We start from the raw sequence: 25916 nt of genomic DNA on the forward strand, positions 1-25916 counted from the left end.
TTAGTGAAGGAGGGGACAATAATGATCCAGTCGGTACTTACCAGGACAAAATTAGTAACGATATACAATCCCAGTGGTTTAAAAGTAAGGAGCTCCGATTCTAACAAAAGTCCTAGTAATGCCCTGGTTTAAAGTCTGAGTGAAATCTGTGTATGTATGTAACCCTCCAAAACAGCTTAGTATTAAAAAAAAAAAAAAAAATCCAAAAACCTGAATCAGTACCAACTTTTACGGTTCAATGTTCATATATTAACATGTTTAGATAGTCAAACCCTCTATACAGTTTTGAAGGACTGATCATGAGGAAATCCGTTGAGAAAGGTCAAAAACCCCAGTATATTGAAAACTGTAGGGTTTGTTTGGTTTTGGTTGGGGTTTGGTTTTTTTTTTCAAAGTTCTAATAATGCAGAAGCTGCATAATAATCTCCCTGTGAACCATAAACATAATAAAAGCTGAGGCCATTTCTAACATAATCTCTATCAGCAAGATGCCAGCGCTTTTCCAGATTTCCTAACGGGTCCCTGCTAATTCCATGCCAAAACTAGCAGTGGATTTCTTCCTTTTAATCTCCCCTAATGCCTTATTCGATTATTGTCACTGCTCTCCGACCGCGCACCGTCCCTTCAAACCCTAATTCCTCCCCTGGAACAGTCGGATGAGGCTGAACGGCGGTGGCGAATCCAAAGGACACACAGGGCCACAGACAGCCCCCGCCTCCCCACCGCGGGCAGAAGGCTGCCGAGGACCACGGGGAAGGGGGTGAGCCGGCTGGACTCTCCGATATCCTCACCCGGCGGAGCCCGTGGCCAAGAGGGGAAGGAAGGATGAGCACCGACGCTTGCTCCAGTTGACGGGTCTGAGGGCACCTGCGCGTCGTCGCACGTACCTGAGGCATGGCTCTGCTCATCGCCTGGGCATGCATCGCTGTGAGGTGAGTGAGGTGTCCCCCCCCCCCCCCGGCCCCCAAAGGCTCTCTCGAGCCCCGCCGCAGCCCGGAGGAGCCGGCGAGGGGGGGCCGGGCCTTCTTCCCTCCTCCGCTCTCCCCTGGGGGCCGGTTCCTCCACAGGCGCGAGTCCGGCGGGAAGGCTGAGGCGAGGGGACGGGGGCGCGAGTCCGGCGGGAGGGCTGAGGCGAGGGGACGGGGGCGCGAGTCCGGCGGGAGGGCTGAGGCGCGGGCACGGGGGCGCGAGGGCTGAGGCGAGGGGGCTGACGGCGGGACCCGCATCTCCTCGCAGCATAGAGAAGGCTCTGGGGGGCCAGGGCGACGGGGGGGACCTCTACTCGGAAAACATCACTCGGATCCTCGACAAGCTGTTGGACGGCTACGACAACAGGCTCCGACCGGGATTTGGAGGTAGAGGGAAACTCCCGTCCCCTCGGGGAGCCTGAGAGCACGCGGCTCGGTGAGGGAAGGCGAGCGGGAGCTCTCTGGCTCTCGGTGAAGGGGCTCGCCCCAGCGGGCGCGGGGAGGAGGGTCCCGCCCCGGACGCGGCGGGAGGGAGGCGGTGAAACCCAAGAGGCGGACGGCGAAGGAGGAAAGTTTCCCGTGCCCGCCAGCCCCCGGCCCGCCGGCTTTTGCGGGGCGGCCCCGGTGCTGCGCTCGCACCGCGGCCCCGAGGGGCCCCGCCGCGGGGAGCCGCGCCCCGCCGGCCCTGAGCCCGTTCCGCTCCCAGCTCGTCTCCGTGTCCCGCAGGCGCCGTGACAGAAGTCAAAACGGACATCTACGTGACCAGCTTTGGGCCGGTGTCCGACGTGGAGATGGTAAGGGCCCATCTTGCCACCCCTGCTCTCCATTCCTGGGATTCATTACGGTGGCATCCGAGTTGACCGTCATTAAAGCAGATTACGAGGCTTAATCTGTTTGACAATCTCTAGGGCCCAGCAGAGCTGTTTGGCTGGAGCTGCATATAGCTATTTCCCTAGCAGAGTCAGCCGGGGCAGCCCCTGGCCCAGAGCTGCCCCTGGCCCAGGCCCGAGGCTGGGCACAGAGGGCAATGCTAGCCTGGGTTGTGGGCACGGATGGGAGGTTAAAGATGCCTCTTTAACTTCGTTAAGAGGATTGTAAGCATCTGTGGCCCAACACAGAGGTTTGCAGGTAGGCTGCGTGGTAGGAGACAACCTAATGAGCAGCTGAAGGGGAACTGTACCATTTATGAGACAGCTACCCCTTGTCGTGCTGGGTGCCCCCAAATTCGGGTAGCTGCGGACTTGGGTGAACTCCATCAATTACAGCAGCAGCCCCAGGAAGATGTTAAGCCATCAGAGTGAGGATAGCATTGCTGTTCTCATTCTGGAAATTGACTTCAATTGCTATTTTTGCCCTGGTACACTTCCTCCAATACCTGCTCACCTGAGCCTGCAGTCCAGTTTGCAGGCAAGAACTGTGGGCCCCAAGATGCAACCGAAAGTTTTTCTGCCTCTCTTCATCAGTCAATCTAAGATAAGGCATAACCTTGCCTTCTTACAGAATTTGCCTCCAGTCAAGGTTTATCTCCATTTCCTAAGCAACTTGTGTAGAGAAATCGTTCTGAAGGTTTGTGAGAATATTACTAAGAATCCTTAAGAAAAATAACTTACATTAATATTAACTTGACACCATAATCCTACTGTGATGTGACTCACTCACATCAGTCCTTTCTTTGTGAATATCCAAAGTAAGCTGCAAAAGAGGCACTGAGTATGTCTTTTTGTTCCTGGCAATTAAACATTGATAGTTTGTTTTTGCACTTTGAAAGGATGCTAAATTAGACATTTGTATTTCCTTAGACCTCAGTCACTTTGAATTAAATTATGATCTCTGAGAGGGCAATGAGGTTTTTTTGCCTTACTTATATCAAATTCTGTGTTCACTGATTAATTTGTAACTATTCTTTAAATAATAAGAAAATAGGATATGTTTTCATAGACTACTTTTTTTTTTAGCAACTACTTAATGGTAATAGGATTAAGTGTTTAAGCAGTAAATGAAATGCCATTGACATGTGCGTTAGGTGCTTTCATGGAGTTACTGTTTATACAGCAACTTGGGACTGCTGCCCTCCCCCATAAATCAACCACCTATTTATTTTCCATAGGAGTACACAATGGATGTCTTCTTTCGGCAGACGTGGACTGATGAGAGGCTGAAGTTTAGTGGGCCAACTGAAATTTTGAGATTGAACAATTTAATGGTCAGTAAAATTTGGACACCAGATACATTTTTTAGAAATGGGAAAAAATCAATTGCTCATAATATGACAACTCCTAACAAACTTTTCAGAATTATGCAGAATGGAACTATTCTTTACACAATGAGGTGAGAGCCTATTCTTCTGCTTTTGGCTGACCTTTATTTTTGATTCTTTCAGCAGTGTTCCTGCCTACCATTTTTTTTCATTGTCATCTACTATAATGTATTCTAGACTAACCATTAATGCTGATTGTCCTATGCGGTTGGTGAACTTCCCTATGGATGGACATGCTTGTCCATTGAAGTTTGGAAGCTGTAAGTTTTTCTGTATCTTTCAGTTTTTTATAGTAATACATTTGGTCTACATGTATGTGAGAAGATCAGAAGTGAGATCCTAGGACACTACTTAATGACATAGCTGAAATTTTTTATTATATTTTTTAAACTAGAATCTTACTTTCTCCTCTGAGACCATTCATAAGGACACGGATTTATTCACTGAAGGGTGACAGTTGAAGCATATTTTATTGTTTATTATTCTTACACGTCTAGTAGTCAAAGTGGGTCCTTCAACAAGTCATAAAAGCTGTTGTACATTTACTATATTACTTCTAGTTTTGCAAATATTTAGTCGATCTGTGGTAATCCATTTTGAAAATATTTAGTTGATGTGTGGTAATCAATGTATGTGTTTTATAGCAAGTTCAGAAACAAAAGCTAGTGCCTAACAGGTCCCAACTCAACCATTCTCTTATTGTTGGGTTTTTTTGCATTTTGTCATTAATGAGGTTAGGAACTTGCTGGAGCAGGATGCATGTTTCTATGGGTATTTGCACCGCAAAAGTGATCATGCTACTTATTTTTTCAATTGCTTGTAAATTACATAATTAATAATAGTAATTTTTCCCTCTGTAACTCAGATGCTTATCCAAAAAGTGAAATAATTTATACATGGAAAAAAGGACCCCTGCATTCAGTAGAAGTACCACAGGAGTCTTCCAGTCTCCTCCAGTATGACCTCATAGGACAAACTGTATCTAGTGAAACAATTAAATCTAACACAGGTAAGATGTAGTAGCCATGTGGGAACTACTGACATTATCAAACACATCTTTAAAATAAATTACAGGGTTTTTTCATATAGAACCAAATTAGTTTAATTATCTTTTGCCATTTTAAAATCTAAAATCCTTGGAAAGAATCTAACCATTGTCTCTTGAAAGATAGCTTTTCAATACAGTCCCTTTAAGCAAACAATTTTTCATGCAATTCTTAAGAATTCACCCTGTCTCCCTGCCCCAGTAAAAACAATACATAAAATGAATATTATTCTCCTCTGTTTCCATAAGGTCACTTTACCTATTTTTAATCAGCTTATTTTTATTACGCACTAGGAGGCCTGTAAGTGCTTTCGTCAGAACATAGTAAGTTGGGTTTAAGCGAATATGTTTACTCATATGTTGCCAAAATAATGCTGACGTACTTGTCTCTTAACAGGTGAATACGTAATCATGACAGTTTATTTCCACCTGCAACGGAAGATGGGCTACTTCATGATACAGATATATACTCCATGCATTATGACAGTCATTCTTTCTCAGGTGTCTTTCTGGATTAACAAGGAGTCTGTTCCAGCCAGAACAGTTTTTGGTATGCTGCATTACGGTCTTTCAACAGCTCAGCATCACATATACCATTCATTCATTCCTTTCATTGCTTGTTTGTTTTAGGCGAATATTCACTTCAGCTGCTCTATTTCCATCTTCAAAGGAAAATAGGCTACTACCTCATTCAGACATACATTCCATGCATCATGACTGTAGTCCTGTCTCAAGTTGTGTTTTGGATCAACAAAGAATCTGTTCCAGCAAGAACCGTGGCTGGTATTCATGTTTTGTTCTTTTATCATTTACTTCATTCACTCTATTGAATCCATTGCATCAAACAGCTACTGTAATCCAGTGGGGATTGGAAAAGACAGCTAGTAGGTTTCAGTGAACAAATGTAAATACTAAAATTAAAGGAAGTAATATTCAATCTGCCCATGAGAGTCGAAATTCTTTACTCAGAATGTTTGGTTAGCCAGACTTGTTTGTGATGTTTTTATTCCCCTGAGTATTTTGTTGTATGCAGGAAGGGACAGTTTCAGAGTAAATGTCAACCTCTACGTTTTTAAAAGAGGTATTTTTCTATTGATTTATTCTTTTGTGAAACCAATCTGAGTTAAAGCTTTAAAAAAAAAAATCATATGGGATGGAATTAATCTCATCTGACATAAGGTACCTCACCTAGCACTCATTCTGAAGTGCTCTCTTCCCCTTGTCTACAAAGGTACCTAAACAACTAGCAAGGACTTTAGATGGATAAAGTTAGGTGAGATGAATCCTGTCCCTAGCACAGGTCAGAGTTGTAATGTGAAAGGTGTGTCCATATTGCACGGCAGGGCCCTTTTTTCTTTCCAGTGGTTTGTATTAATGCTCCCAAAGCTGTGAGTTTTGTCTCCTTAATTTTTAGTGTGTGCTCTGCTACTAAAATTGACACACACCTCCTGCTTCAATATTGATAAGGTCTGAAACTGCACTCATTGTTAAGGAGTAAATTTGCACTGAATTGTTGTTTCTAGAAAAACAATCATAAAAATACTAAGTAAAAATAATAAAACTTGTCAAAACTTCATGAATCCACTACCCATACATACATGTTTTGCAACCCTATCTATCTTCTCTTATCCCAGTATTTCTATAAAAAAATTCCCTTTGTAAGACTTGTCTTCAGTAACAGAAAGGCAGTTATATGTTCCCTAAGCATAAATGCTGCCAGTCTCATAATTCAAACTGAGTCTATAATTGTAGTTAGCAGGCTACAGAATTTGTATGATTTGATTTCAGTCAATTGGCATTTCCTACCTGCATGGAATGGTATTCATAAAAGCATTGCAAACTTTTAGGAGTGCTAAGTGAACACAACTTCCTCAGGTGCCTCTGAAGGAAGATTGACACTTCTGTTCTTGAATCCCCATTGGGAATTGGGATACAGTTTGGCATCATTAAGCACTTACAAGTATTATTTTCTGGCAATTGGGATTTATTTAAGTGCTTAAAAATATTAAAATATCAGGCAATAGATTTTCAAAGATGTTTATTGCAATTGAAGCATAAAATATATATAGGAGGTTTGTATACCAAATATGATGCTACCTGATTTGGCTTTATGTTGCATCTCTGGACTATACAGTTATATCCTCTACATTTGGAGTAAAACATATTTGCTACCTAGTGGGCAGTGGAAGTCAATTCTATATGCTTGAAGTAATGTGCAAATAAGTCTTTAGCTGATTCAGTAATAATTACATAGAGATCCAAACCCTGGAGTAAATATAAAATTAGAAACAGAAAATATTTTATGAAAATAGTAAAATAGACACTTTTCTTAGTGTTGTGGAAAATTAGTCATGTTGGTGTTTTAAAAGAATATTTCAATCCTTATTCCATTCTTACTTCTCCCAGGCACAGCCTGAATTTATAGTCCTTACTAATTCAAAATCCCATGGATTCTGAATACCTTCATCTAAGGAAAAGAGGGCAAAGTCCTTATGACAAAAAAACCTTTCAGGCCCCAATAAAAAAGAAAAGGTTTAAAATGGAGAAGTAAGTCTCCTTTCTGCATCATATTGCAAATACTTGAATTATAAATTTTCATTTATACTTCGAAGTTCCCAAACTGTAAGTTTGAGAGAAGAGAAATTAATAGTGGAAGAATAACAATGGTGTGCCCAAAACAGCTTCTCAGAACAAATTCATTTAGCAACTCTATTTACCTCCAATATGGATGCCAGTTATCCTTTGCAGGTAATAATACAATAAATACTCTGAACATTTTGCAAAGATAAATTAATCGTCATAAGCACCTATTCTTTACAGACCTGCAAGTGAAAAAGGGGAGACAGAAATACTTGAAGAGGCGCTCTTGCATTCTTTATAATTGTGTCATTGGAAGGAACAGCAGATTGCTAGTATGAATTCCTTATTTTATGTGGAGCTATGTACGTAGATATGCATATACATATATATGTGTGAAGTTTTATGAAGCATGGCATTATCAGAAATTACTTAGAATAAGAAACATGGTTATTGGAGGCCTAATTTTAAGTATGCTCTGAATCCATATAGCAATGGCTATTATTTCACATTTTTATGTGCCTTTAACTAATCTTTTATTTCTGGCAAAATGTTCATCAGTTATTTTGCAGAAAGATAGTAGTCAGCTTCTACCTTCCTAGCAGGTCACCCTGGGAATTTTATAATTAATACCTAGTCATTAAACTTTATTTATAATAAAATCTCAGATAGGGAAAGGTGTTTGGTTTTTTTTGTTGTTTCATTTTTAATAAGAAAAGATAACATATTTCAGTCCTTCCATTATGTAACAGATTCTTCAAAACTTACCAAGAAGTGTTCAAAGTAGAAAGACAAGGGTAAACAATCATCAGTTACACAGTTTACCAACTGTAATTTGGCATTCAGTTTGATAAAGTAGTTTTCCACAGTGCAGAGCATTTCATCAATATTCACTCCACATTGAGAGAAGTCTTATCTGTATCTGTAATAGAATAGGAGTCCTATTCCTAAGTTTAAATTCCTGCTGCAGTAAGTTTTTATTCAGACACAGAATATATCATTTTTATTACTAACTAGCACATGGACAGATTCTAATCTAATCACACATCATATTGAAAAGTTCATTCTGGACCTTTGAAATTGAAATATATCTCAGCATATTTGTATTCATATTTTAAAATGAGTCTGGCATGTTTGGGAGAAGTAGAGATCCTACATACTCCTATTTGCATTTCATTAAAACATGTTAAGTAATGACATTGGGACGTAGTTAACCCCAGACAGCTGGCAAGCTACATCATGTGAAAGAGTTGCAAAAAAACTCTGAAAATAATCAAGTCACCCTGTCTTGGTGCTGCAGTATGCAATGACACTGCATCCTTTCCACTGAGCATCATTCATAGCATATTGATTCATCATCATGACATTATAACATCTTTTACTTTCCCACCTACCCTTTCCCAACTGCAGAAAAAAGCAGAAAAGGGTATTCTCCACCTTACTGTCTTTAAATACCTGCAGTTTTCACATTCTAGCAGGCATAGTTATAAGTAAACATGAGTCACAGAGGCTTGTATGTTAATGAATGAGTTTGTGCTTGCACTTTTTGCTTGTATCAGGCAGCAGTAGGAAGTAGGTATATTTCCTACATTATTAACGCTATACAGTCCAAACCAGAAAGAATAAATTAATGAATTCACATGAAGAACACTGTGGAGCCCATAAGCTACATGACCAGATTTGTTATGTGAAAATACATAAGCAGCTCTTGAGAAGTAGCTTTTCTGTCCTTCCATATTTGTAACTATGAGCCCTTTCAAGTCAAGATACTGTTAGTGAATCTTAAAGACTGTATCCAGTGATTAAAGTCAACAGCACAGAGGACCAAACTCTTATTACTTGCAATATTTGGATTATAGCCTACCACTGATTTTAATGCACAATTCCATTGATTCAGTGAGGGTTCTGTAAGCCGTGATCTGTCTTGTGCAACAACAGGAGAAAGAGGATCACTGTTTGGAAATGACAGTATGTTAATCTAGATTTCCGCCAAACATTCCACATACTAACCCCTCAAGTAAAGTGTCTCTCATGGTTTCAGCCTGAATTTTGTTCTACCCATGTTTATCACAATTCTAAGAAGGTGCACCATGTGGTATGTAGTTAACTTTCACTCTGCTCAATGTATTAAGGAAGTTTGTTCAGAGCTTTTAGATGCTGAAGTCAGTATACATGAATTATTTAAGAATACAAAAGACTCAGCAGTCTTATTGGTTAGCTGGTACACAGGATAACAGCTAAAACGAAAAAGGAGTTGTTTTATTTTTAATATATGAATTTAAGAGTAGCAGGGTTGAAGCAAAATTCTAATGCCCCCATTTTCTTTCTTTTATTTTCAAGGAATCACTACAGTTCTAACAATGACCACTTTAAGCATCAGTGCACGCCATTCTTTGCCCAAGGTGTCCTATGCTACCGCCATGGATTGGTTCATAGCTGTGTGCTTTGCCTTTGTCTTCTCTGCACTTATTGAATTTGCAGCTGTCAACTACTTTACCAATCTTCAGACTCAGAGAGCAATGAGGAAGGCAGCCAGGGCAGCAGCACTGGCAGCAGCACTATCAGCAGCAACTGTACCGGCAGAGGACGAGATTGTCTCGGTAATTGCTTGCTTTTCTGATAATAAGCATCATATAGGAAGAGGCAGCTGAAGTAGTGAATGAAAAACAATATTAAAGTGATCTTAACCTGAAAGAGATTATGTAACCAGATCACGCCTATTTATCGAAGACATTGTTCTTATTTCAGAAAATGAAAAGACTTCATTTATTCCTACTGTTTACTTAAATTTGAGGTATGATTTACTAGAGAGATGTTTATTTGGTAAGATATTTAAGGAAAGCCATTAGACTGTTACCCATAGTACTTCTCTTGAGCAATGCTGTAGGCAGTGTGGTCAGGCAGCTGTGGTTCTCTCAGTAAGTCTGCAGAATTTGTAGAGCACTGTACAATGGAATGAACATGTGCATTGGCCAGATGATTATGGGATCACTGTAGTACACTGGTACATACCATAAGTGGGTCATCTGGAAGAAGAGGAATTAGCCTTTACATAAACTTGGCATCTGTTACTTTCATAAAAATCTGTGTTGGTGGAAGCTTGGGGAAAAAGTGTAAAGATTAAGGATAGATTTTAGTACATGCAAAAGACAGGAAGGCTTTCTAGTATCAAAAAACTATGTCAGAATTGCCTGTAAATATTATTCCTTACATCTTGGGCTAAGTAATGAATACTGTCTCACAGCATATGTTAATATATCACTATTAACACTCTTTGTATCACTATATCCCTCCTGTTTTCAAGATCAGTTTTACTAACACCACATTTCCCATTTTGAGAGGAATAACAGAATTTGAATGATCTTCTGCAAAACCTTTGAGTCTGTAGTTGAATAAGGAAGTCAGTCTAAGAGCTTTTGAATATCAGGGCAACATCTTACCCACCATATAGTAATTTTTCCACATTTATTTATAAACAGCAGTTAAAATTACAACATTTAGGTACATTAAAAACGTTAAGTTCATAATTGATAAGTTCCATGTAATAGTGAACCAAAGCTCCACAGCATCTTGTTACTGGTCCTCATTGGAACTAATCAACAAATGTTCTTCACTTCAATTGGGAAGCATTGTGCTTGTAAGCTATATTGTATTTTGCTTATAATTTTTATTAATATTGAAAAAAACTGAAGACATTGTAAGATATAATAAAATAAAATAAAAAGAAATGCATTTTATTTTCACTAAATATATAAACACAAAAAGAAGCAGATCTTTATACATTTTAACTTAGAACCACTCAGAACTAGCCTTTTTTTTTTTTTTTTAAACCACAGCTATATAAAGAAAATACAAAAGAAAGTGCAAAAAAATTAAAAGGAGCTTGGAAGCAAATGTTTGCAGAATCTCGCACTGATTTTGAAGTGACAGCACAAAGGCTGATTTAGTTTTGGCAATATTTGCAATGTTCATATCTACATTTATTTTAACTAGTAAACTTTTATAATTATATTTAAACCTTACAAAAAACAGTGAGAGGGAAAAAAAGCACGCATTTGCCAATATTTAGGGCATACTTCCCCCTTTCCCAATATCATGGTATTTGACTGAGAAGTACTCTGGACTGAATGAGCAGAACATTGCAACAGTAAAATAGTGTAAAATAAGAAAAATACTGTTAAGACTGAAGGAACTTTAAAATGTACTAAAGCTTCATTTTTATTCTTTTGTTGACTTTTTTTTTGAGGGCAAGCTGTCAGAAAAAAAGCCAAAGAGATCACTTGGCTTTATGTAGCATGAAGAAAATATTGATAGCTGCTATATAACGAAGAGGAACAACAGCTCTGATCTTTCCTACACATGCACTTCCTTATTCAAGTTTGAGTTAATCATAGGGAGGTTTCCAAGAAGGAAAAAAAAAAAAAAAAAGCTACTTTTTTTTCATTGAAGTCCCTGCTGAGTGATATGAAAACAGTTTGGCCTACTCTGCACGTGCTACTGCTGGTGAATTCACAGCAGATGCTACAAAGCCACCTCCATCACCCTCCCTTCCCCAATCTCTAGAAGACAACTGTTTCAAAGAATAACCCTCTGCATATGCCCAGATATACTAGAACATATTCCTGATGATTGTGGCTCCTCCAGTACTTGTGGGTGAGATTTACATGGTGTCTGTATCATTGCAGACCAAGCTAAACACAAACTACAAAATTGCTGTTGAAAAAATTAATAAAAGAAAAAGAAATTAAAAGACTTCAAATTTCTTATCAAGGGCTTCAGCCACAAACAAGCACAGAGCCAAACTGAAGACTCGCCTTCCTCATTTTGTAAATATTTACTTGTTCGCTTTTCCAAGTAAAAACCAGCAAAAAATAAGCATCTAGGAATAAAATTACCATCTGGGAACCACACTGCAATCACTTCCTCAAGACAATTGTTTACAACTAGCTAACAACATACAGATTTAGAAGAGTAGTAAACCCCATAACTTCAAGGTCCCAAGGTAAACTCGGTCTCTAAAACAGCCCACAGTGTCCACAAAATTCAGTAGTTCTGATCTTGTTCAAAGCTCATATTATCCAAGACAGTAACAAGTCCTGTAAGTCCACTACTTTTTTCTCACAGGACCAATTCTCTATGAGAACACACCTCTGCAGTAATAGAAAAAGCAAAATCAATGAGATCATAAAAATGAAGGGTACTTTACAGTTGAAGGAAAGATGATGCAGTCAAAATGGCTTCTAGAAAAATTAACTGTTGGATTTAAAAGGTCCCATTCCAGAAAGGCATGCTGGGAAAAAGCAGTAATTACAGGATAACAGATTTTAAGAAGCTTTTATTTTTCTTTTTTCTTTTCTTTCTTTTTTTTGTGTGGTGAAGGTAAGAGGGAAAGAACTTTTGTGTGCTGTCACATAGATGGATGTACTGCAGTCAGTGATATAATTTCAGCTGAAACAGACCTGAACTAGCTAATTTGAATGCTAACAGTGTAGTTAGCACAGGCTGATTGCGTGAGTATATGACCATTTCCTCAGGATTATCATCCTTTACTGAGCTTTGTACTTCTACAGCTACATTAATGGTTTTAGGGCAGTTACGTTTAAATAAGGCACACAGCATAACACTCAATGTAGATTTAGGAGCTGTTTCTGAGATCCTGATTTCCCCTTTGTTGCCCCATACCCCCCAACTTGTTCCATTTGTTTGCCTCTAAATTCTTTCATTACTTTTCTTTCCAGATTTATCTTTTTTTGGTTGTTACAATGCCCAATTCTTATTCTTTACCCCTTGTGTAATTTATCTTACCTCTCCTGCTCTTCTTTTTGCCTTTTCTCCCCATTTAGTCCATCTATCTTCTTAAAATGTTTTCTAATTCACTAGAAAAAAAAATCTATTAGAATCCACGTCTTGTACATTAAAATGTTTTTTAACTGTCTACTTTTTATTTGATTTTAAAAAAATAATTAACATCTTTCCCTTCTCTCATACCCCGGGCTTTGGTACCTTGTCTTTTCTAATCTGTGATTATTTTTTTTTATTTCTTTCTGCTCTTTTAGATAGGATAGTAAAGTTTTTCATCCACTTGTAATGCTAGTATTTTTATTTGTGATTTTTAAGTGCAGGAAAGTTGTCAGAATTTTAGCTATAGGAAAGAGCAGGTATAGGACGAAGAGTAGTGGAACAGTATGTCAAAAATGCTTACTGTCTTCTGCATTTATAGAAGTCAGATGGTGTTTTTACATTGAGAAAATTTCTGAAGATTGTAAAGGTTTACTTATTTTGGGGGAGTCCATTTATAAAAATAAAAGTGAAAAAGTGAGATGTACTTCCTTGAAAATTTTCATGGCTACAACTGCCAATGGAACTCTGCTACCAGTAGCAACATTAAGAGTAACAACATAGACTATATGTTTTTAATAATCTATTATCTTAAATTGCCTGAAGAGTGGCTAAAGAACACTGTGGTGGGAATAACCTTAGGCTGGCTGAACTAGTACTTTCTGTATGACAGGAGATACATTCTCCTGCTTTGCATAAGAGAAGCCCTTGGAGACAGTTTTGGTATAAATGAAAATTCAAAGGAGTTATAAAACAGCCAGTTAGAAGCTTTTGCTGCTTGAGTGAGGGCCTAAACTCATCAAGATAAATGTATTTACAGAATATATTCCTTTTTTTTAATTCCAATTAACTGTGTTTCCTTAAAAAAAAAAATCAAAAATCTTCAAAATCCTATCAAAAAGCCTTCTTGCTTCAGTGTAGTTAATGTTATTTAAAATCTTGCTTTATTCAAATGAACAAATCTTTTTCTCATGGGTTTTTATATTGTAGCCAAAAAACCTGTACCCTCGGAAAAGAAAGATGGCAGAAGACCAAATTCTGCTCTACTGTACTAATGAAAGTAGGAAAAACTCTGCTCAAGTCATTGGACTACACTGGTTTCAGTAAGAGAGACAATGGTCTGACTATGTGCTCAGTTAACTGATGACAGCCCAGCATGCCTGTTCTGGTTCCAGGAAAGCCGCTCTATTTACCTCAGTTAACTGAGAGCAGAATTTGGCTTGCTCTCTTTGTCAGCTGCAGGCAATCCCTGTGTGAAATACAAAAGTATGGGTGTTCCACTCCAAAATACGATGGCAACAAGCTGAGTAGTCATCTGGACCCTGACAGAAACCTGGTTTTATTCACATGGTGACCAAGCTTGTTCTAGCACGTCAAAACCAAATGCTATATATATACACATATATATAAAAAAATATTATGGCAGTTAGCTTTTTAATCCATTTCAAATGTGTATTTTCTATATCAATCATATTGTTTCATCATTATGGCTTCCTTTATCCAGGAATATCCCAATACTGGAATTTGCAGGGGAAGGGAAATTGGTGATACTGTCTGGAGTGCACCAATTGAACTAATGAATGCTCTGTGAGATAGTCAGGGAATACACGCCATGGGTCAAAAGACATCCTTTCCATGTGAGACTACATGTAGAAGACAAAAAATCGTTACAGGGTGGTAGCTTCATTACAGTTATGTTCTAAAAGACCTGTTGTTTTAACAGAAAACAGCACAGAGCAGTGAAATACAACTGGGAGACCTTCCTTCTCCCTACAAATAACCTTGTCCCTGTGTTTCAAAATAACATGGTTTGGGCAGAAAAGGATTCTCATTCTCTTTAACAACCCTGCCCAACTGCAGAGCAGCCATATGCCACTTCAGTATAGAAGATTTAGTTTTCTATAATTATGTCAGAATATATTGAATATGTTTAATGAGTATCCTAGTGTAACTGAAAGGAGAGCACTTCTGTTTGGATTATCAACAACCCTTCATGAGATCATCCTGGAAACAGCTACATGCATTAAAGTCTTGACTGAGAACACAGCACTTTCAGTTGAATTAGGGAGACCTACCTGCTCGTCCACAATTGCAAATTATCAAGTAGACTATTAAAAACAGACAACAACTTTCAACTATATTGACTTTTTGTTATCTCAGCAAGGAAGGTAGATGCTGATTATTCGGTTCTGCCTGAGTTAAATATTTGACTGGCAAAGCCAATGCAGGGCAGTAAGGAAGGTTTAAAAGTAGCTGATGTCATACACCAAAATAGAAAAATTCAAGATGAATTGGAGTTAGACATTTTTTTGTTCAACATTGAAGTCTAATCCCAGTAACTTTTTTGCAGGGGGGCAGTGAGAACAAAATCAAGTAAGTTAAATTATAGAAAAAAAACCTTAACAAGCCTCTCTAGTGCTGTTTGTGTAATTCTGTCTCATTTAGACACTCAAAGAAGTAGTTTCTATACACTGCAGAAATGTAGCAAAGTAAATGTAGAGACAGGGATTGTTCTGGACTGACACTGAATGTGACTTTGAACATTTAAATCTGTTTAACATAAACACATATTTTGACAGAGGCTCAGTGCTAATTACATGATTTTTCTAATATGCTACATATAAATGTTAGGAAGAGACTCTACCACAGTACATTCACATTGAAAAGAGAATGACTAGGGTTCCAGTCTCTGCTCTTCTTAGTGCTTACCTGTTTTATGTGACAGCAATTTTAATACAATGGGCATGGTATATTTTTCAAAGTTATGCTTTCTGCCTCTAATGGCTCTTTAGATGTTCCATGCAAAGTAAAACAGCTTTGAAGTAATAAGGTAAGAGCCTCTCCCCCTAACCACCTTCACCTGATGGTTAGGCTGTATTTTGAGAGAGGTGAATTTCAATCCCTGAAGGTCAAGAAAGAATTCGAACATGGCTTTCCCATGCTCCCAGTGAGTAATTTAACCCAAGTGATTTAACCCTTTTACTAGGGTAAAGCACAAAGAAAACAAATTTGCATGTTATTCCTCATAATATTTCTAGGAAAGGAAACTTAGAATTCCTAAAGAGATGCCTGAAGTTAGGACTGTTAATGACTTCCAAACTATATTCAGCTTTTAATTATGCAGAACACTGTTTATAGATGTTAGCAATAAACATTTTTTGAATCAGATCCCACAGATGAGATACGCAAAGAAATGTCTAAATTGTAGGTTATAATGAACCTCTGGCAAGAGATGGATACTTAAACTGCCAGGACTGTAAAGCTTGAGGTACCTTAGTGCATCACCACCAGGAGGTCTTACGTAATGTGGTGAACTTGCTGCTAGGTGCTGTGTATGGATTGTTCAGTAGCTAAGCAGAGTTTTTACAGATCACAGTGTTGAATGTAGGGGCTAAACTATGCTTAACTCCCTCTTTGGGAGCTAAGTCACTAGCATGTGATTTTATGTGTATAATATGAATGATTGAAATTACTCAAACTGTATCTACTAATGAGATGGGCAGGGAAAATGTTATATATTTAATTTAGTATTCTGCCTTGTACAGACATTGAGTTTTGGTTCTAGGTTTTTTTGTTGTTTCTGGGGTTTTTTTGTGTGTTTTGTGATGCCAGCAAAGTTCAATATCTTTAATCCAATAAATTATAAAGAAAAGGAGGAATAACACATTTTTTGTCTAAACATTTAGAGTTTATTCTCATGAACCTCTTTTTACTGCATTGCCTGCAAGAAAAACAGACATAAGTGAGTAAAAGAGAGAGAAGTAAGGCCATACAGATATTAACTTGTTTAAAGTTAGCCAGAATCGGAGTGCATACATAAGATACTCATATTACTGCTTGGTCATAAACAAAACTGATAGTAAGAGTATGTATTTGCAGTACAAAGGAACAGAGAACAGTAGAGAATTTTACAGATATGAATTGCAGAAATCTCTTGAGGAAAAGAAACATAAAACCAAAGCACATTCATAAATCACAGTTAGCATCCATATAAAAATCAGAAAAAGCATACAAAGAATTCTGTTTACTCTAAGGTTATATGTGCTGTATTTTTTTAAATCTGGAAGGCAAGCAATTGGCTGAGAGCCTCCTGAGATATTCTGAGCATAAGCAAATTCTAGTGATACTGATGAGAGTTGTGAGAGCAGCACCTTTATAGACAAGATTAGTCTGCTTTGTGAGCTTTCTAGGGGATCAGAGGGCTGAGCTGCAGAAGCCAGACTGTACTTTACTAGCCCATAGACATACCAGTCAATGTCTAGTCCAGTTCTATGGTATCTCATGTTAAAAAGTGATCTTGCAGTCTGTTCTGTGTCACTGGGTAGTCATACGTAGTAACAAGTTTAATTGCCTGATGGGACTAACATTCCACATGAGTGCAAGAGGACTCCTCTGAATCAGGATTCAGTAACTTAACAGAATTCATAATTTCATTATGACACAGTGTGGCATGCCTCAGGCTTCTTCTTGTTGCTCTTGCTACTTGTAAAACAATCCTTACTATTTGAGTGATTGGCTGTGTGAACTCCGCAAAATAGGCTATTCATTCCTGTTTTCTGTCTGTGTTTTGCTAAAGTTTCACAATGATGTCATTGTAGGTAATCTGTTAAAAGGAAAAGTTAAATCTAAATATAGTAGACAAATGACTGTAGCTGCTGTTCAGAACTCAACTGTAATAAGAAACTATATGGTTTCCTCTCACCGCCTCCTCCTCTTAGTTTAGCAATGAATTCCAATGAAAAACATGAGTTGTGGTTCTGGGGCAGCAAGTCTGGTCTACAGTCAGCTACCACACTGAGAAACATCTTCATTACACATCTGAGATAAATTTGGACTTAGAATTCCATATCCTGGCTAGTGGTATACAAGAAAATAGTCCTCACCCTGACTTGCTGTATGGGCACACGAGGGTGTTAAAGACAGTGTAAAGAACTACTTGGGGACTTTCTTAATTATTTATATCAACTATTTATATCAATTATTTATATCAATTTATATATTTATATAAACCACCTCCTCAGCAGGTAAAGAGCATGACAAAAAACTGTGTCTTTACTGAGACAGTAAAATGCACTGGTCCTTCCTGAATATTGGAATAGGCTATTTTAGGTAATGAGAAGTTATTAATGTCACTCCACTGATAGAAATGGACCTAAACTGGTCCCAAAATGGGAGCATAATCAAGTTAGTTAGTGTGTTCTTCAAGTTCTGAGGATACATACTGACTCCAGATCTTCCTGTCCCCAACTTCAGATGAAATCACATTGAGATAATCCTCCTTCTATAGCAATTCTCCTTCTATAGGAATGAGATTTAATAAATATTATAAATAAAATAACAACCAGGATTACACTTTTCCAAGTGCCTATTCAGATGATCACAATGATTCTACTACCTCTACATTCTAAATATGTTCAGTACTGAACATCAGCCACAGACCATATGCTACATCTGTTCTGCCTACTATTAACTCCATCACCTCAGTACAATAACTCCCGATTCATGCTTGAATGATCCAGAGCAGAATTTGACCCACCTTATACCAGAACACTGCGTATAAAAAGGGCTAAGATTCATCTTAGCACTTATATTTTTAGGAACCACTCATTCTCCACAAAAGGTCAAGCTATCTTGCAGTAAAGTGAAAAACAAGCTACCTTACGACTTCTACAATTCAGTTCAAAGCAGGACATACAAGCAAAACTGAAGAGCAACTTGAATCAAAGCAGTAGCCCAGGCTCTGTCAGTCAGTCTGTTTATAGAGTGGGATTATTATTATTATGATTAGTGCAAGTGGACATGGATAACCCTCTTTCTGTTTCTGTGACACATCTGTAGATCACCCTCCATTTAAATCTGTCTGTTGCTTGCTGTGTTACTGGAAAATACAAAACCAAACATCTGCATTCCAGACAGGCACAGCCCCAGAATATGAATGCCATTTAATAACCATTCAAAACATGATACTAATCATTTAATGTGTAGATGGCAAAGTGGAAGAAGGAGGGATATGACAAGTTGGAAGTGTTGATGGGTTGGAGGGAAAGAAAAAGGGCAATAGATAAAAGAGGTACATATACAGGAAAATAACTTTTTTTCTTCTTTTTTTTTTTTGCAAATAAGATGTTGTTCTCTCCACCTTTTACTTAGACTAAAATCAGCTGTGAGGACTCCATCTCTCCCTAATTTCAGCTGGATACCAGTCCGTTCATCCATGAGCAGAACCTGGCATCATGTTGTAGCAATGTCACTTGTTCTGATACTCTGGCAGTGACACTGCCCACTAAAAAGATAATTCCTGTTATAACTCTGTTTTAAGTCATACATGAGATACCAGGTGTGTTAGGCTAGTCTTTTATCTAGAAATTGTGTACCAAGTACAAATATAGGCAGTGTATTTCAGCAAATGCTTCTTTTCCTTTTAACGACCAAGTCATTTATCTGATTGACTAAAATCTGTTTCCATGCATAGAAATCCTGCAAGATAAATCCCCAAAATGCTGACAGTGGGCTACATTTAAGTGAATGATTGTCACTCAATCATTCCCAAAGAATGACTTTGGAAATTGCACATCTAACAGAATTTTGCTACCTTAAAACCATTCAAATGTTACTATTCCATTTTATAATAGATATATATGCTGTTGTATTGTAAGTTGTTTACATTGTCTAACTTCCTTATCAGCTTCAGGCATTCGGCCATCTAGTTCTGCTGACCAAAAAAGTTGCTTATTCAAACCCAAGCATAGCTGTGTATGTTGTGCAATTTTGTGCACAAGATTTTTCATCAATAATCTGGAAATAAATTTTGCAGTTCTTTACTTACGAAGCTTTAGACTCAAAATGTTGTATGTTAGCATTGCTTTTTAGAGTCTAAGGTATTTCTATTGCTCCCTATTAACAGAAAACTGGAGTACTTCATATCAAAACAATAAAAAACAACTTGACACTCTAGGCACTCTTCTGTATTTTCTCAGCTATCAGACAAATCTTATGGCTGCTGCCATGCATTGACATTACTAATGGTAGTCCTGGGTAGTGGCAGTAGCAGCAAGGTTTTTGAAAATTTCCTCCCATTTGATACTACTGTGAAAGTGGGTATCTGATATCCATTAGAGCAGGCTTAGAGCCTGTGGTAGGTCCTATTCCTAAGCCATTGCTGCAAGGAAGAAATCTATTACTTCTACTCCTACAAAAGTAAAAAAATGGCAACTTGGCCACAAATAAAACAGGTGTACATAATGAATATACATGACAGCCTAGCAACTAAGAGGTAAACTCTAAAAGTTCCTGAGGTCTGGCTAAATTTTTAAGAGTTTTCATACAGCTTTCTGAAGAGTAATTGGACCTGGCTATGAAGATTGCACAAAATATAGGAATAATGTGGTTTCATTTTACCATAAATGAAAGTAAAAATAGTCCCATTACAGTTAGGATGAGTATTTGTCTTCAGTTGTATACATGAAACTGCTGTGGGAATCATGAGAGATATTTGAGAATGAAATTTCATCTTAGAAAAAACTACAGGACAATTTAGCATTCATGTCTTCAGCACCTGTAAAGTTAGTCTATTTCCTTTTGTGCAGCACTTTTCTAGTTCATCAGCAGCTAGTTTGGGGACTAATAAGAGTGTGACAGCTTGACTCCATTCAGCGAGTGTTTACCAGAACTCATCAATGGGTTCACACAGTGAAGACTGCACTTGAGCCAGCCTGTATGTGCTATTTTGTTTAAACTTGATTCATATCTACATAAACTTCAGTCATACCAATATATTGCAATTTAGATACACCATTAACTTCTTTTCTTTTTAGCTCCATCTTTTCTTTTTCTTTCTCTCTTTTAGCTTCTGTTTATTACCATGTTAAAAATATGGAAAGCACATACACTTTTATGTTTTTGCAGCAAAGCTTTAAGGCCACAAATGTGCCTCTGTATATTTGCATTATTTCTGTGATTTCCTTAGGTTGCTCTATAGCGGAGAAGCAGCAATAAAATCAGAAAGTTGAGTAAAAAGGTGGAGAGAAGGCTAATGATCACAAAACCTAAGGTTCTGTATCCAAAAATCACCCTTTTTTTTTTTCCTCCTTTTTTCTTTTTTCCTCCACAGCATTCTGACTCCAACTGTAACCTGAAGAAGCGAGTAAACTCCGTAACATCTCAGGCAGATCAGTCTCCTGAAGCCAGCATAATATCAAATAGTGCATCTCAGTGTCAAACAGCATCTGTTCCTCCACCAGCCCCACCACCACTACCACCTATTGGAGGGACAAGTAAAATAGACCAGTATTCTAGGATCCTCTTTCCAGTGGCATTTGCAGGATTCAACCTGGTATACTGGGTCGTTTATCTTTCAAAAGACACTATGGAAGTGAGTGGTAGAATTTCTGAATACTTGCTTATAATATGTAATATGTTTACTTGACCAATATTATTTTAATTGTTCATTTACTCTTGCAACTCCAGTTAATCAGCCCTTTCTGAGGAAAGTTACTGATAATAGCTTTCTCTAAAAAAAATCAGCTGTGGCTTCCCATAGTAGTGGCACTCAGTACAAGGCAGAAAGGCTATTTGAAGATGAGAAATGTAAACACTTATCTCTATGCCATGTTGCACTGTGCAGAACACATTGTGTAAGACAACGTATGACGCCATTCTCAGCAAACAAACTAATCTTAAATCTTCCATTTCTTAATCTTCCTATCTGCAGTAAGGAATGGTAGAATTATCTGTTGAAGCAATGCACTGAAGGAGATAAGAACTGTAATATCTCCTAAGGTTTGCTCGGTGAGGTAATAAGATAACAGTCTCCCCAAAAAAACTTTCTTATTCATTCTAAACATTTATCCGTAGTGTGAAGAATTGACAACTGCAGTATACAGTTTGTGAATCAGGAGTCCCTGTTTTTATACATTTTAACACTGTTTTTTCCTGTTTTTTCATATAGCTGAACTGTTTTATGCAGATAAAGCTGCTAAATTCTTTGCTTATGTTTGTTTGAATCAGGCAGAGACTGATCATGTCTTTAGATATCCATGAGGTCCAGAAGAGATGTATGCCCTGCAAATTGAGCATGTCTAGAATAATCAGTCAGTGATTAGTCATTAAACTTTAAGTCTTTAATGCTTTAATTCTCTAATTTTTCCCTTTTGCCTAAATACAGCTAATGGTGTCCCATTTCCTTGGTAAAAAATATATTCATTTGCCTCGTTGCCATAGCGTTTTTGAATCTCACTGTACATTGCAGTCAATATGATTGGTACATTTAGCTTTATTTAGGACAGCTAGAGAGATAATGATGGTATTTAGATAGTATTGAATGCACAAAGTCCCTACATCAATAAAAACAGAGGCTGGCAATCTGGTATGAGTGGTGAGCAGATTTTACCTTTATTTCCTAGATTAGAGGTAAAGCTGGCCAAAGGAAATCTCATGGACAGCCAAGAGATATTGCAGTTCAAAGTAACAAGACAGTGCTGATCAGCTGATTGGTGGCATCTTGCCTCTGCTTGAAGCAGAGGCTACTAGCCCCTAATTTTGCTGATTTTTACTACTAGTATGATCTGGAAAATGCTGTCTCTCAAAGACAGAGTGTGCTGCCAAGCAGCTTATATGAAATCGGGAGGGCAGGAAGATAGGAGGCACTATCTCTTACAAATGTTCCTGCAGATGTCTCTCTCAAGAGGTCACAGCTGCTAACTCCTGGCCACTCAAAATCTGCCCAATGCTAAATTTAACATTTGTGCCAGAGTTACTGATCCTGCTATTAAAATATTGACTATGTGTGCAAATTACTTGTCTCAATCAGAGAAGGGAAGTATCAAAAAAGCTCATGTATAATCATTACAGCTTCTGTTTAGAGGCCAGTTCCTCAGCTTGTGTAGCTTGCCATAACTCCAGTGATTTCATTCACATTTTGGATCTAGAAATATTTGGAACATAGTTGCCATTTCCCTTGGTAGTGATGAAATATTTACACTGAACCATGCATATTAATAGTTATATTAGAACTAGACTTTTAAAATACTTCTAAAGTCTAGGACATCGTGCTGACTATAAATATTTTTAAAATGCCACTTTTGCAAGCTCACAAACTCAGAAATTATTCTGTAGTAGCCTTATAGAATGACAGAAATCCAACAGCAAGATTTATAAAACAGAACAGTATTGACAGCTGGTAAACAGTTATGTAAAATGTTGATCAAGCTCTTCTTCTTAAATTACATTTTCCTGTTTGTTTACTCAGTTGTAAATAATAATGATTGTGATATACATTGCTAGGTTTCTCATTCGATATGTTTTATCACTTTACCAGTTATTACTTTCAATGAAATCCAGGATTGTTTTTGCTTTAAAAATATATTAAAAATATATAAGCCTTTCCATTCAAGCAGAGGAGATACAAAAGTTAGGTGAGCAAAGCATGGCAATGCTTCAAGGCCAGTTCAACTCAATCACAGGCTCCAGCCCAAAAGATTAAATATTGGTACAGTATTATTCAGTTAAGAAATTTAATTTCTTTTAGAAAGTGCACATTGTGCAGTATTTCAGGTATATTAGCTTCTCTTTTTTGAGTTGTTACTCTGAGTTTATTTGGTTTTTGTTTAAAAAACAAAATGGGAAAAAACCCCCAACTAATCAGTTCATTGAAATAACCAAATTTCCTGTGCACAAGTTCTTGTAGTGCAGCTTTCTAGGGTTTTGATTAGTGTAGTTTGAAGTGCAGATCATTCACCAAAGTTTGTCATTGTGGAGATTCCTAAACCGAACAGCTACGTACTGTCTTTGGATGGTGCATATGGAATAAATCAAGAAGCATTTCATGAATCTGTTTGTAAAGGCAGGCTATTAGCACTGGAATCAAAGGTAATTTTCTTCTGGCCAGACTCTTCCTTTGCCTTGGAAGGAAGTGCAAGAATTGTTTTTTACTTCATGTTCTGGATTCAGAGCATTGGCTAGAATGAGCAGCCTTGTTAATGTAATGACACAGAGTTGCATGAAATGAGGAGCTCTCTCCTAAGCTGTTTGGTAGTATTTCTGTGCACTACTAAGCAGTTTTCTTATGGCTTAAGTAATGGGCCATATGTTACAGAAATGAAGAAGTCATTCTTGTGTATTGTATCTGATAATACTTAAAAGAACCTTGGGGCCTGAGTACTTTCCAAAGTGCTCCTTGGAGTACCTTTTCCTTTCCTGTACATTTAGTCATTTTCTTTTTGGAAGACTTCAGGTTAATCACCCTTTCTTTTACTATACATGTAAACTAAGAGTATATTAATTACACAGAAATTTTAGGATTTGGAAGTTTGTATAATGAAGAAGGTGTTTCTAATAAAATGTATGCCTTTAAACATTTGAATATTATTTTTCAGAGCAGCCAGGATTGGGCAGATAGCAAGAGTATCTTAGACTGAACTCTGTATTTGTACTTCCATATGTAAAGAATCAAGTCCAGCTCAGCAAACTAGGAAGTTTAGTAGCAAACTTTCATTGTAAAATTAATCTTTTGCTACGTTTTTAAGCAAAATGGCAGCATTCTCTGAATGAAAAAAATGGAAAAAAAAGGAAAAAAATATTCCAAGTTGAAATTAAGTGCTTCAGCTGAGTGCTTTCTATACGTGGATGGGGACAAAATTATCTTCTGGCCTTAATATTTAAATAAATGATTCTATTCTCCATTGGAACAAGCGGGAAAACATTCTTATTCAGTAGCAGCCGTCCACCGTGCAACCTGATACATAAAAGATATTTCAGTGTAAACTGGTTTGCATTGTGGAGTAGCAATAGCATTGCAGGACAACAGTTATATTGGTAGAAGTACAGAAGTGAAGCTAATGTAGTTCTCTGCCTGCATTTTGCTAGACAGCATGTTGTTAGAACCTAATATAACCAAAGGACAACATCAAAGTAGAAAAAAGGAGGTACTTGAAAATATGTATATGAAAGAATCCCCAGCTGAAATAACAGATGCCAGTTTTTGGACCACGGAAAATACTGATACTTGTATAATAAGCCCCTCTTTCTCTCAAAAGGTTTTATAACTGTAATGCTGACAGATGCTTAACTATAGCCATATCACTGTGCCATTTATAATATGAAAAAAATAAAGCATTAAATTTACTCTGCGAGGACTTACTCCCTCACTACGTAAGGTCAGTTTGTAATTAATTTAGATGGAAGGTTTGAAGATGTGACATCCCCATGATTTATACATGCAAAATGGAACAAGCATGTTTCTATGGTGCATGTTCTTCTGTTGAATACAGTAATATCTGCCATCCACAAAAAGCTCTATACAGTAACAAACAATACACATTTGTCTAGATTAGCCAAATAGAGAAGTTCTTGAAAGGAGAACAAACCTATCTGACAAATGAGAAGAAGTTGTCCTAGCTTTTTATTTTGTTATACAGCATTTTTTGGCTTTGTTTTTGGTTTTAAATCTTGCTAAGTCCTTGAGCTGAATACTAATTTATGACACTGACCTTGGTAGGTGAATTGCATGCTTAGTTTATTTTAAAATTTGCTTGATTTAGAATGCAAAGAGTGGCCTTTTAATGAGAAGAATACAAGTACTTAGCCTACCTTTGCCATATCATTCACAAGCATATGCTGTTCTCACATCTTCTTACACATCTTTCTAAAGTAACCTGTCTTAGTTTTTATATGTAACGTTGTATTACAGTTTTTAATGCAATGAAACACAGAATGATGGAGTGAATCAAACTAAAGAAGGATATGATGTTAAAAGTTTTGATGATAAACTGCAGAAAAACAAGCAGAGGCCAGCTTTTACATTTGGGAGCAGAGGAAGGTACAAAGTCACTGAATGTGCTGAATCCTGGATATTATTTGGACGCAGAGAACATAATATGATAGGAGAAAAAGAGTTACATAACAAGTTGAAGGAGAAGATGAGATGTTAATGATGTCACATAGGAAGAAACAATAACAGAAAGAAACAAGAACTGGAAAATTATTTAGCTTCAGTATGTTAATATTCATAAAGCTTGCAGTGTGTATTGTTAACATCATGTTTCAGTTTAGACACTGGAAAAATAAAGTTCAGAAGAAAACAGTCATTGCCATACATACTTACAATTGAGCTTTGATGATCCAGGTAATGAACATCAAATTTTAAGAGGATTCTCCCTTGTAGTGCAGTTCTATTTTGAGTCTGCTGAGACAGTTAGAAATCAGGTGGGTTTTGTTCGTTAACTTAGTTGTTAAC

General features: G+C 37.5%; 1 protein-coding gene across 5 annotated transcripts in view; it reads left to right on the plus strand.

Moving 5' to 3' along the window:
* The first annotated feature begins 603 nt into the window (after nt 1-603).
* Nucleotides 604-25916, plus strand: part of GABRA6 (gamma-aminobutyric acid type A receptor subunit alpha6) — a 35201-nt gene continuing 9888 nt past the window's right edge. The window contains exons 1-10 of one of the 5 annotated variants that reach the window (XM_052772205.1): nt 604-932; nt 1237-1355; nt 1695-1762; nt 3076-3296; nt 3403-3485; nt 4091-4234; nt 4668-4820; nt 4901-5053; nt 9188-9447; nt 20796-24167. In XM_052772205.1, coding sequence (XP_052628165.1) covers nt 895-932; nt 1237-1355; nt 1695-1762; nt 3076-3296; nt 3403-3485; nt 4091-4234; nt 4668-4820; nt 4901-5053; nt 9188-9447; nt 20796-21110 — 1554 coding nt within the window. In that variant the 5' untranslated portion in view covers nt 604-894 and the 3' untranslated portion in view covers nt 21111-24167. Of the gene's footprint in view, nt 933-1236; nt 1356-1694; nt 1763-3075; nt 3297-3402; nt 3486-4090; nt 4235-4667; nt 4821-4900; nt 5054-9187; nt 9448-20795; nt 24168-25916 lie in introns of those variants that run through there. The other 4 variants (XM_052772206.1, XM_052772207.1, XM_052772208.1 and 1 more) reach the window with 4 other exon arrangements.

The sequence above is a fragment of the Harpia harpyja genome, chromosome 20, assembly GCF_026419915.1.
Source record: "Harpia harpyja isolate bHarHar1 chromosome 20, bHarHar1 primary haplotype, whole genome shotgun sequence".
Lineage (NCBI taxonomy): Eukaryota > Metazoa > Chordata > Aves > Accipitriformes > Accipitridae > Harpia > Harpia harpyja.